This window comes from Coturnix japonica, chromosome 11 (genome assembly GCF_001577835.2).
Source record: "Coturnix japonica isolate 7356 chromosome 11, Coturnix japonica 2.1, whole genome shotgun sequence".
Classification (NCBI taxonomy): domain Eukaryota; kingdom Metazoa; phylum Chordata; class Aves; order Galliformes; family Phasianidae; genus Coturnix; species Coturnix japonica.
In genome coordinates this window covers 4900009-4912102 of record NC_029526.1, presented here as the reverse complement: position 1 = coordinate 4912102, position 12094 = coordinate 4900009, and the positions used below count along the sequence as shown (strand labels likewise).

Sequence of the window (12094 nt, the reverse complement as noted above, 5' to 3'; positions counted from 1 at the left end):
CAACAGCTACAAAGGAGCCCAGCTGTCTCACTCCCCATGTCAGCCTCAAACCAACCAGGAGGACAGAAGCCACAGGGCTGAGCCTGAACATCCATGCTGTACAGGACACAGCATTTTATTTCTGACTAGAGAGGACGTTTCCAATTCCACATGCTTCATTTTACCAGATATTTCATAAACCTTTCTATTTCGAGAGAAGCCACACAGCATATTAGTAAAAGACTAATTCAAACAGCTTCCTCTCTACAAATTCAAAACAAATGGAGATGAAAGGTAAGAAAGTATTGCTAGAACTGTTTAACGGAGCATACAAAGGGATTAAAGCGCTTTGACCAAGGTGATGAGCACCCAGAAAATGTACTTCTCATTTACTGATTCAGACCCCCACACTTCAACCACAAGGGAAACTTCACAGAAGGCTTCAAGGCTCCAAACCACGCCATACTGAAGTGTGGTTAAGTTCCATTTGACAGCATTAACAATAAGGAACTGCATACATCGAGCTAGTTCATGCATCAGTAGATGGAAGGTGGGGGAAGGAGGAAAAAAAAAGTTACCTGTTCAAATAACACCAATGTATTAAAGTAAATTTCAGTGTTGCAGTCAACTTTTCATTTCCACTAATGGCTTTTAAGAAAGCCAGATATTTTTCCTCAGCTCATTTTAACTTTTCCCTCCATTTGACAAATATTGATTTTCATTTCCTCCAAGTTTAAGTGCATTGAATACTATTGCGACTACTCTGTCTGAGTTTTTTGTTTGTGCCTCAGCTTTATTGAGGATGCCAGCATGAATGTGTAGAGCTTTGGAAAGAGAGAATTGGTTTAATAACATCCTCAAATCCAGGAGAGAACACAGAAGCAGACACTGTTTTGTATAGGTCAAGCAAGAGAAGTGACTGTAAGTAACTACATAACATCAGTAAGGAGATGACAGATGTAATAGTCTGGATGTTTTAAGCTGTTATGCTGTGTTGTGTCAAAACAGAAGTGTTCTTTCTCCACTACAGTGCAATGTTAGGCATAGTTGCCAAGAGGAGTCAGCATTCACTCCAGGCAACTAAAACATAGAAAACCTTTGCAGTTTGTCTCTCTCTGTTATTTGCTATCAGCTCAATACTCTGACCAACAGAAAGACAGGAGCTCACATGAGCACACATTTAGTAACGAAGATGATTATCCCTTTAACTGTTGTACACATGAAATATAAGATTTTAAAATCCCATTGAAAGGAAGGCAATTTACAATTATTACAGCTAAAGAAAGCTCAGTATCAGAACAGGTACTGGTTTGATAAAAGTCTTAATGTTAGTCATCTGGATAGACTTAGGGGCTCAGCTTTCTACTGTACTCCACATGAAAAGCAAGGGAAATAAAGTGGCGATCAGTAAGGTTACATTTATGACATTGTGCCAGACCACTCCAGTTTTTCCATATTCAGCCCCAAATGCTGCTTGTGTTGCACCACCTGATGCCAGGTGCTGCAGGGCTTCTGCTACACCCATCTGGCATTGTGATGCTGCATTTTTAAGACCTTTAAGTAATAAAAATAGACCTTTGCGCTTCAGCACTGCCCTGATCAAGGGAGCTGTCTGTACAGATGATGTGAATACCCGCTAACACACACAGAGACTTCTTACTTAGAGGAGGAAATGACACCAGGAGTTTCAGGGCCAAATGCTCCAGTAATGACGTTCCCTATTTGCACTCACGACCCAGTCTGACACAAGTATGGACACACCTTTAGTCTCCACCTAACCAGAAAGAAACTGCTTTCCAAAACTTACAGTAACTTCTAGAAGTTCAGAACAGCCTGCAGTTCAGGTTTGATTGGTCAGCTGCTGCAAAATGAAAGACCTCATCACTTCATTACTCCAAAGCCCCCCAGCAGGTGGGTGAGCTCACAGGTGTTCTACAACGAGCCAACTGCCTGCAAGCCTCTTACCTCATACAATGTGCAGGCTTTGCACAGAATACTTTCTACATCTCAGTTCTCACCAGCTCCCTCAGTGCTAAACAGACTTGATCATCAAAGATTTCCCTCCAGTTTTCTCTCTTTGCGCTGTAGCAATTGGACACATCAATACAATGAGAAAGGCATCACAACAAAGGTTCAATGACAAAAGGACTGACACAACAGATAAGTGCTATAAAAGAGTAAAAGAAGGAATAAAGTTTGCTCACCTGTATCAGAAGAGTCCAGGCTCACGGGGAAAGCTCCACCAAGGAGGAATCTCCAACCAGAGATCCTTCCCCAGTGGCAGTCTGCTCTTCAATGGGGTCTGAGAGGTGCAGCCAGGCTCCACCCCCTCCAGTCACACAGCTGAATTGCCTTCACCTGTGCTCCCAGGGTGGAGCAGGCCCTTACCACAGGTGCTCAATCAATGGCTCAGGCCAGAACTCATACAAATGTTTGTTCTTATCCCCAAGACACTGGTTGATTTTGCCTCTTTAAGATTTAGACTGCAGATTTAAAAATAAATATCTAAACAGAAGATAAGGAGACTCTTAGTAGGACAAAGTTATAGTATGATTTGAAACTGAAACTTGTTTTTGATCGCTGCCACGCTTACACCTCACTTACTTGTGACACACATGGGTGCATGTTGTTCAGGAACTCATGCCTCTAGAACAAGGAGATGCTCCCAAGCAGCAATCACCACGTGCTTGCTTGCTATTTTTGAGGCATCCTCTAGGCCACCACCAGTAGTGACTGAAGGACTGGTTCAGCTGCTCTTATGTTAACTGTAGCCTGGATGTAAAAAACAGAAATATATAATCAGGAGACAGAACGTAAGCACAGCTCCCTGTAACCCCATGCTCAGGGAAGTCGCACATTCCCCTGTTATTTCTGTTCTTCTCCATAAGTATTTCCAAACTTCTATTCCTCCTTAACGTTTTGCATAGGAAGAAGTATTTATACAAGAGATTGTATTGTATGTGAAATCTTTAAGTCATTATATTTCAGCTCAGCAGCTAAAAGACATATTGCTTCTGGCTTGTGTAAATAACCGTGCCCATTTATTTGCAAAACATTATTTTAACTTCTGTCAATTCATATTCATGAGGGAAGGAAGCCAGATAGAAAATGATCCCTTGATTTTAAATAAATAAATGGAGAAGTACTGCAGCCTGGCAGGGAGCAAAAAGGGGGAGGGGAGAAAGGGAACTTCAGTCGCACCTTCACGTGCCAAGTAACAGCGACCTCCTGCAAAGGCCGGTACCTCGGTAGCTCGTGGCTTCAGGACTCCCAAGAGCACAAATACGCGCTCTCCAACCACATCCCAGCACGGGAGGCAACGCAAAATCCATCCTCGTTTTCCCCGACACAAAAAAACCTCTGGGACTTGGCTGTCACCTGCACGTGGAATAAGCCGGGCGGTCCCCCACTCGCACGTCTCTCCTGCTTTCATCTTCTCTCCATCCCCCACCGCCTTTCACCCCTCCTGCTCTGTGCTGGTGGGGCTGCGCTATCGGGCACAGCGTGCGGCTGCCGGCCGGCCCCGCGGGGGGCTCGGGGAGCGCCCGGCTCCAGGCGCTGCTGCCCCGCGGCTCCGCCGTCCGCCCATCCCGCACGGGGACGTTCCACGCGCTGCCAGCCCGGTGTGCAAATACATCGCAGCTGAGTGAAGAAAGGGACTCGTTAAGAGAATGCGCTGAGCGAGCGCTGGAGCTTGGAAAAAGGGGGAAAAAAGGGAACGTGGGGGGTAAGAAGGAAAGAGAAACCGCCGCGCTTAGTTTTAATGGATCGTAAAATTGCGATGGGAGTGACGGAGAAGGAAAAAGAGGAGGAAAAGTTTGTTGCTAATGAGAAAAATGCGGCCGCACAAACAAAACCATTAAGAAAGAAGAAACATTTCCTATTCCCGAGTGAGGATTAACGCAGTGTCTGTGAATAGGAAATCCTGCGCCGGGTGAGCGCCGCGGGCAGCTCTGTTTGCCTGCCAGCCGCCGCCCCGGGGACGGCCCGCTCCCCCCGGCGCCCACGGCCCGGTGTCAAGTAACGGGACGTGGAACTGCCGTCTTTCCAGGGCGAAATACCCGCTCGGCTCCCCCCCCCGCCACGCCGCCGCCGCCACCACCACCACCACCATCCCCTCGGTTTACGGCGGGCGCTCCGCCCGACGGGGCGTGGAGAGGCTCCGCATCCACGCTGCTCGGCCCCGGCTTTGGGGCGGGGAGTGCGGCGGCTCCGCCTGGGGTTGCGTGGGGGGGGGGGAAAGGGTGGGGACGAAAAGCCCCGCAGGGCCCGGGGATGGATGGCAGCGTCTGCCGGGCGGGGCGGGACGGGACACGTCCGATCCATTTCCCACCGCCGAGCTCCCATCCGCGCGGCCGGAACGCGGCGGAGCGGCACCGAACGGTTCTCAGCGCCCCCGCCCCGCCGCGTTCCATCGCCGCGATCGATCCAAGCGGAGGAGGGGGCATCCCGGGGCGCCTCCTCGGGCAAAGGCCACCGAAAGGCGGGGAGAGAAAAGCCCCCCATCCCTGTCCCCTTCCCCATCGCATCTCACCTGCGGTGCCGACGTGGAGCCCCCGGGATGGCCGCATCGCCGCGTCCCCTCCGCCCGGCGGCGCGGGGATCCCTCAGCAGCCCCCGCCCGGCACACGCCCTACGGCCGGCCGGCCTCGTGCCGCGCGGCCTCGAGGGAAAAATCTCTCTTTTGCTTTTGCAAAGCGGCCGCTGCTCGCGGGACGCTCCGCCTCGGAAGGAGCAGAACCGCAATGCTGCGCGGCACCGACCCGCTGCTGCGCTGCTGCTGCGCTCGGCTCAGAGCTGAGCGGGGTTGGAGTTTCACTGCTGCGGCCGCGGCAGCCCGATGGATTTACCTTTGTGCGAGAGCAAAAGGTGGCTCGAAATTCCCGACTGTTCGCACTCAGAAGCCGGCGGGCTCCGGGCACCGCGGCGGTCAAACAGGAGAGTTCTAAAGATACCGAGTCCGGGAGGTGCTCAGACTAAAGCGTTATACTTTACTATACTATACTTTTCAGAATCATATTAACGGCAAAACTCCTCGGAAAGTTTTTTGTTCCCTCCCCAGCTTTGCAGCAGAGCCCCCCTGCAGCGCCCGATCCGCCGCCCGGGCAATGGGAAGGGCGAGGAGACCCCCCTGTGCGGGAGGTCAGAACGGCCCCCCCAGCCCATTGCAAAGAAAGTCCTCTAAAGCAAATACCTGCGTGCTGCAGTTGTGAACAAAATACACGTGCGTACACAACTGGTCGCTCCTGGTTGGTTGGTTGGTTTGTTTGGACCATCCGTAATTTGAAGGCAGCCAAACTAATTTATTTGCTGTGAGTGATAACGTGAGGGAGATCACAGCCCTCGGGTCAGAGCGCTGGGCTCAGTTCCGTGTCCCCAATCTCCCGCTGAGGTCGGCGGTCACTGCAGGAGCAGAAGGGAAGCCAAAATCATGTGCGAGGCCAAAGCAATTCTTTTTGTCTTTACAGTCAAGTTATAGGCTCCATATAAAACATATGGAGCTTTGCAGGTGGACATCTTAACACAGACAGAGCAGCGTAAGTGTGCCACAAACATAGACTCTCGTAGAATAAAGTTAATATCAAATATAAAGCACTTGAACCAAATCAAGCCTTAAATGTGGTAATTACTTCCTTCAGAGGAAACTTACCCAGGCTCAATGAGGTCTTTGCTAGCAGCATTATGTTATATATCTATATATACAAGGAAAAACTCCAAAGTATCTACAGTTTGGTGAGAAGGCGTACTTGACTAATTAATTAAGGATAAGGTCCCCGCTATTAGAATGTACCAAAAATATACCAGCAATGAATTAATATGCAGCACATGTACGTATACCCATACTTACAAATATAAACACACATGTACAACCTGGATAGTTCACCTTAACGGAGGGAAAGGCTGAATAATACATTCCAAATGATGACCAAATACAGGTACACTTCAAGAACACAGAGACAGCCATTTTTATCTGTTGCAAAAATGTATTTGATTACTCGAGTAAAATTACAGTATCTCTGCTGTTAGTAAGTATTAAATGTTAAAGAAACTGGACCTCTTTTTCCTTTCAACTTTCCGAGAAAGTGCATGTAACAGTCCAAGGTTCCCCTGCCCCCATAACCTAATACAAAATAAACAGACACTATGCTTGTTCCCTTAGTCAAGGAGTAGGGCTTGGTCTTGTAAGGAACGTATATACATTTTAATGAAAGTGATGTCTTATTGTATATACAGGAGCATCTACAGTTGTCCACGAGAGTTGTTCAAGATGCTATACTTAGCAGCATTGTGAAAGTCCAGCACATCTTCTATAATGAATATACCTACAAGGCAAAATGTTACGTCTCAGTTTCAACTACCAAAACAACACTTCAGTATCTCCTCTAATAATCTGCGTGCTTATTACTGTACAGAAATGTATTAACATTGAAGACGACTCAAGTAAAAAGCACAATACAAATAACAGTTCCAAACGGAAAATGTTAAACCTACAAAAAATTAAAGCAGTTTTAATTTTATAATAAAAATCAAGAACTGAGCTGTGTCAAGGACCCACACTGTTCAGTCTATATTCTTTCAGTCCTTTTCTTAATTCTGTTTGGAAAAAAAAAAAAAAACAAAAAACCAAAAACCACAAAAATTAAACAAGGTGTTTTGCTGATAAAATTTCCAGCAGGATCAAAGTGTACATTTATATACAGATTTTTATTAGAGATCTAACGCATCACTGAGGCATTGCATCAATACCAGAGTTCGTGTTAAACTGGGGATAGAAAATAAGTTAATGCCAGAATAAGATCACCTAGCAGAACAGACTCGCAACTGCCATAAATGTTACAGCAACTTTACAGCACTCTAGTCGATTAGTATTTAGTTCAAAATACAGGAGACCAAAGTTAATGCTTGCATTTGTTTGCAAAGCAAGGTTATATCACTAATAAATAAGCTCTCTTAGAACTCTAGAAGTAGAACATGGTACAAAACAAAAAAACAAAAAAAAAAAAAAAAAAAGGAAGTCTCTGTGATGTTGTAGCTTGTAGTTTGAAAAAAGCAACCCGAGGTTGCACCGTTTGCAGGAATGTTACGCAGAGTTGTTACTAATTTGTTACAATTTCTTTGTTGTCTTCCACGAAACGCGTGAAGCGAAAGTTTGTTCCGTTCTCATTGCTTGCCATTTTCTCCAGACCAGCTAGAGGTGCGTTGGGTTCCGAACTCGGGAGCTTCTCCAGGCTTCCCGTCAGGCCGCTGATGGGCGAGCTGCCCCCGTTGCCCAGGCCCCCCGGCGGCGGAGGGATGCCACCATTCTGGATGACGGAGATCTCGTTGGTCTTCATGGCCAAGCCATTGGACAGTGCCGCTGCGTACTGGTTCCAGAAGCTGGACGGGTCTCCGTTCCCTGACCGCGCAGCCAAATCCTTCTGGAACATTTCCGGGAACTTGACAGGATTGCCTCCTAGGAACGTCATGGGGCCATCGACGGAAAGTCGTCTGCCTCGCCTGGCGGGAGTGCTGTTCCACATATGAGTGCCCATGTGTACCTGGACAGAGGGAATGAAAGAAAGAAAGAAACAAAGAGAAGCAGTTGGCAAACTTATTTTCATCATGGCGAAGGCGGCAGTCCACAAATGTATCCAGTTTCATTACATAATAAAGCACTAAAGGCAGAGGATGCAGGGCTCCATTTCCCATCTGGAGTAAGAAACAAGCTTCTTCTGGATCAGCCCAGCACCATCACCCAGCACACCCTGCCTTCCTCCCAAACAGTACACCACTTCTTACTTCTTTTAAATTATTACACGTGTTTAGCTTATAATGACTTTGTGTTACTCCGTCAATTGCAGATAGCTGCTTTTGGAGCTAGAATTGCTATGTCCACTTCCATTGCAGTGGCAAGTATTGTATTTGACACCTTTTTCCCTATAAACATCCTTTTCAGACAGGCAGAAAGTATCCTTTGCTGATTGCTCATCGGAGAGCCTCGTGTATAGACAGAATGGCCTGAAAGTAATTATTCATCTCACATTACTGGCAGCAACCTCTAGAGAAATACTCTGTCAACAGAAAAATGTACACAGTAAAGTGCTCAACTGGTGTTCAAAAACTTAAGTATATTTGCTTTTCCAAACACATATCAGTAGGAAATGTTAGTTATATAATCAATTAAAGTAATGCCCATTAGTTCCAGAATTATGTTGATAGTTTTTTTAAACAGTCATCATTTTACATGATAGTTACGAAAAAAAACAACACATTCGAGAGCCTTTCACTTCTTAAAGAGGCGTGCAAGTTACTGAACACATTTCTCTATTTATTAGTACTGCCTACCAACATATGGCTGTTCTCTCTCACGCTCTACATAGATGGTCTTTGCTAGTAGGTGAATTTTAATTGCACATCAAGAACAGATCACGCTTCAGACCTGCTGCCAATGCAAGCACTCAACAAGAGCCCATCTAGTACTATCACTCCGTTTATCATACCACAGATACCCACAGGTGCCGCTGCTTGCAGCATTAATCACTGTGAACACTGGGAAAAAAAAAAAACCAAAAAACTAAACTAAAAACCCCAAACCAACTCAGTGAGTGACAAAATGAAACCTAAGAATAGCAAGAGGAAAAAGTACCTTCAGATTGCCTTTTGTTGTGAATGCTCTTCCACATATAGTGCAGGCAAAAGGTTTCTCACCAGTGTGCGTCCTTTCGTGGATCTGCAGAGCGCTGGAGGAGGAAAAGGTTTTCCCGCACGTGTTGCAGTAGTGCTGTTTGGGGGTTCTTCTGGGGAGAGCAGGCAGCAAGACAGGGGACGTGGCAGAGGACAGCGGCCCTGAAGCAGCTAGAGCAGAGGGTGTTTCTTTGCCGTCCTGCGGGGAGCTGTGCACGAAGCCGTTAACCTCCGTCTTTATGAGTGATGACAGTGAATTAGCAGGCATAACCGAAGAGTTCTGATTAGGACCGATACCGGAGTTGGGCTCAAAAAGCTGTGATGGTAGATCTCGCATTTGATGTGTCAACATATGTTGCTTCAAATTACCCTTTGTGGAAAAGCCACGATTGCAAACTGTGCAAATAAATGGTCTCTCTTTGGTATGACTTCTGTAATGAATGTCCAAGGCACTCTGACAAGCAAATGTTTTGCCACAAATGTCACAAGCGGTGTTTTTAAATTTACCTCTATCTCTGAAAGGAAAGAGCATGCTCAGAGACTCTTCTTTAATCATTTTATCAGTGTTACTAGATGTCAAGTCCAAAGCACCACTGTTTGCAGGGGTTGGAGACAAACCATTGGCAAACTCACTTGCTAAAGCTCTTACTGGTTTCTCTTCGATACTTGGTGACTTGTGGTAATCATTAGTGCTGTTGGATGGGGACAAGGCCTGCATGGAAGAGGTAGACTCTGAGACAGCAGGGCTTCCAGCACTCTGGCTTTCCATGTCACCACCGACAGATGACGAATCGTTAGTTAAAACATCCCCTTCCACTGACCCATTTTCTACTGACTTCAAGCTTGCCTGAAGTTGTTCAGCAAGTCCTGCATTGATCATCTTCATCTGATTCTCCAAAGCAGCGATACTTGACATTTCCAGGGGCAGAGGGGAAGAAGACAAGCTGTCTTGTGACGCATCTGCAGATTTCGGAGTATCTGGCACGCTGCTATCAGGACAGTCTTCCATGTTCTCATCTGAGAAATTGTCTAAATCATCAAAATTCTTATCATCAAAAGATCCCGTATCAGATTCCATTGACTCGGGATAGTTTTCGGTGACTGGGGTGTTTGGGATCTGCCCTCCCATGTGCATCCGGATGTGCTGCTGAAGCACGACAGCATTGGTGAATTTCTTCTGGCAGATCGGGCATGAATGTTGCACTCTAAGGGGGGGCATGGCACGGTGGACGCTGTAATGAGTCTTTAAGTTGCCTTTAGTAGTGAAAGCGCGTCCACAGATTTTACATTTAAATGGCCGCTCCCCGGTATGAGTGCGATAATGCATTTTCAGTGCGCTCTGGCAACTGAGAACTCGGTGGCAGATGATACACTCGTTGGGATCAGTTCCCTTTTTGTCGATGTTTTCTACCAGTTGCTGCAGTTTTGACGTTTCAGACGCTGGCGTTGAATCCAACAGTCCTCCAAATGGAAACTTTGCCTTAAATTGCTCTGACATTAGAGGCATCAGCGGATTTGTAAAAGCGGTGATGCCGCCAGAGCCTGAGTCTGCTGCCGGTGAACTTACAGAGCTGCTCATGTTAGCAACGGAGTTGGAATTTTGAGAGTTTTCTTCCGTTTTGCCATTTGAGGTAGGCAAAGCACCAGCCTCTACCTCATCAGAAAGTCCATTGGAAATTTTTGATGTGGGATCAGCAGTTCCCGAGTCACTCTTCACAGAGCAGGGAGGGCTAGCAGAAGGATGGCTAATGGGAATCGGCTGAGGCTCCTCAGTTTTGATGAAGGGGGTCAAGCTTGGTATCGTCGGCGGGAGTGGCAGCCCCACAGAAGTGGTGAGCGTGGAGAGGACTGGCTTGCTGTCCAGCCAGCTCGTGACAGGCTTCTCTGGCGGTATTGACATCCCATAGGGAATACCCGTGCTTGTAGGAATATTGTCCAAATGCTCGGGCACTGGGTACGGATTCATCTGAATATGAGGGTACTTTTCTTTATGCCGCTGAAAGTGGACCTTTAAGTTTCCCTTTGTGGAGAACCTGTTTCCACATATGTTGCATTTAAATGGCCTCTCGCCAGTGTGAGAACGCAAATGAATCTGCAAGGCACTGTCACTCCCAAACACTTTAGCACAGAACCTGCATTTATGCTTAAAGAACGCCTCGTCTGAATTACTTTTTGCTTCAAAAGCAGTTACATTTGGTGGCTTGCTTTTTCTTTGCTGTGCCAAGGCAGTCAAGGAGTTTAAATCCTCTGCAGGTGTTCCAATATTGGACAAGGGGCTGGAGAAAATAGAGTTATTAGGGGTGGGCTGAGGTAGAAGTGGATTAGATGCAGGACTTAATAAACTGCTTATTGCAAAAGCTGGTGAAGATGATGCTGATACTGGTGGGTTGCTGAGCTGTGAGCCACCAATACTCGAAGCCACTTTTTCTGAGGACGGTGTTGTAACTGCTGCTGCCAGTATGTTAATATTTGGAGAAGAGCCACTGCTGGATGGAATTAGAGTGCTGCCAGGGTTGCTCTGAGGTAGCTGTATAGGGGGTAGCTGTTTCACACCACTGATGCTGGCAGATTGACTAGCAAGGCTTTGTGCTAATCCAGCTGCTGCAGCCAGCTGCTGGGATAAATGGGAACTTAATGTGGACAAGGGGTTGGCAGATGCTCGTAAAGTACCTTGAGACGGGTTTGAAGACATTGGCATGTCCGTATTTTGGGAAGCCAACAACAATATTTGGTGACGAATTTGTTCAATCAGTTGCAACTGGTGGATCTGCTGCTGCTGTAATGCCAACAGTTGCTCCATCAGGGCAGGTACAGCAAGCTTGTTGTTCGACGCACCGTTACACCTTGCTTCCTGTGAGAACTGTGCTACTGCCACTTTAGTACTCTGAAGATTTTCAATTATTACGTTGCTGTTTATTACTGAAAAGTTGCCTAACGTTGTCAGATCCCCTATGTGAGGTAGAGAGGTTGTTACAGCTGAGGTACCCATTGTGGAGCCGTTACTGCTTGTAATACTATTGTTGACACTCTTGGAACTGCTACTGCTATTGTTAATGCTGGAAGCCTCCACATCCATGGATTCTTCCTTGTCAAGTTTGTTACGCTCTGAAAGGTCACTGCAGTCTACTTGATCTGTGTTATTAACTGTGTCATTCATCTGTTCATCAGGATTATCAGAAGGGGAACTAGGAGGGAAGGTTTCAGGAGGAGAAGCTGGATTTTCATTCACAATTAAAACTAATTGATTTTTAGTACAGTTCTTCTTGTGTTGCAGGAGATCTGATAATTCAAAGAACTCAGCACAGCACCTGCCACAGACATGGGCGTCCTTATTCTTAGTGGTTCGATTTCCTTGACCCTTTTCTGTGTCTCCTAAAACATCAAAAGATGACGGATTAGAAACTGAATAGTAATACAAACAACAAAAAAAAAGTCTGTTGGACATTTTATT

General features: G+C 46.5%; 1 protein-coding gene across 11 annotated transcripts in view; it reads right to left on the bottom strand.

Annotated features, from left to right (window-relative positions):
• SALL1 (spalt like transcription factor 1) overlaps positions 1–12094 on the bottom strand; it is a 217813-nt gene that overhangs the window by 194112 nt on the left and 11607 nt on the right. For 4 of the 11 annotated variants that reach the window (XM_032447126.1, XM_015873486.2, XM_015873485.2 and 1 more), the window contains 2 exons: positions 8606–12015; positions 5950–7517 (listed from right to left, as the gene is read on the bottom strand). In XM_032447126.1, coding sequence (XP_032303017.1) covers positions 7077–7517; positions 8606–12015 — 3851 coding nt within the window. In that variant the 3' untranslated portion in view covers positions 5950–7076. Of the gene's footprint in view, positions 1–2583; positions 2752–3180; positions 3334–3357; positions 4032–4513; positions 5383–5949; positions 7518–8605; positions 12016–12094 lie in introns of those variants that run through there. The other 7 variants (XR_001557609.2, XR_004308688.1, XR_001557610.2 and 4 more) reach the window with 4 other exon arrangements.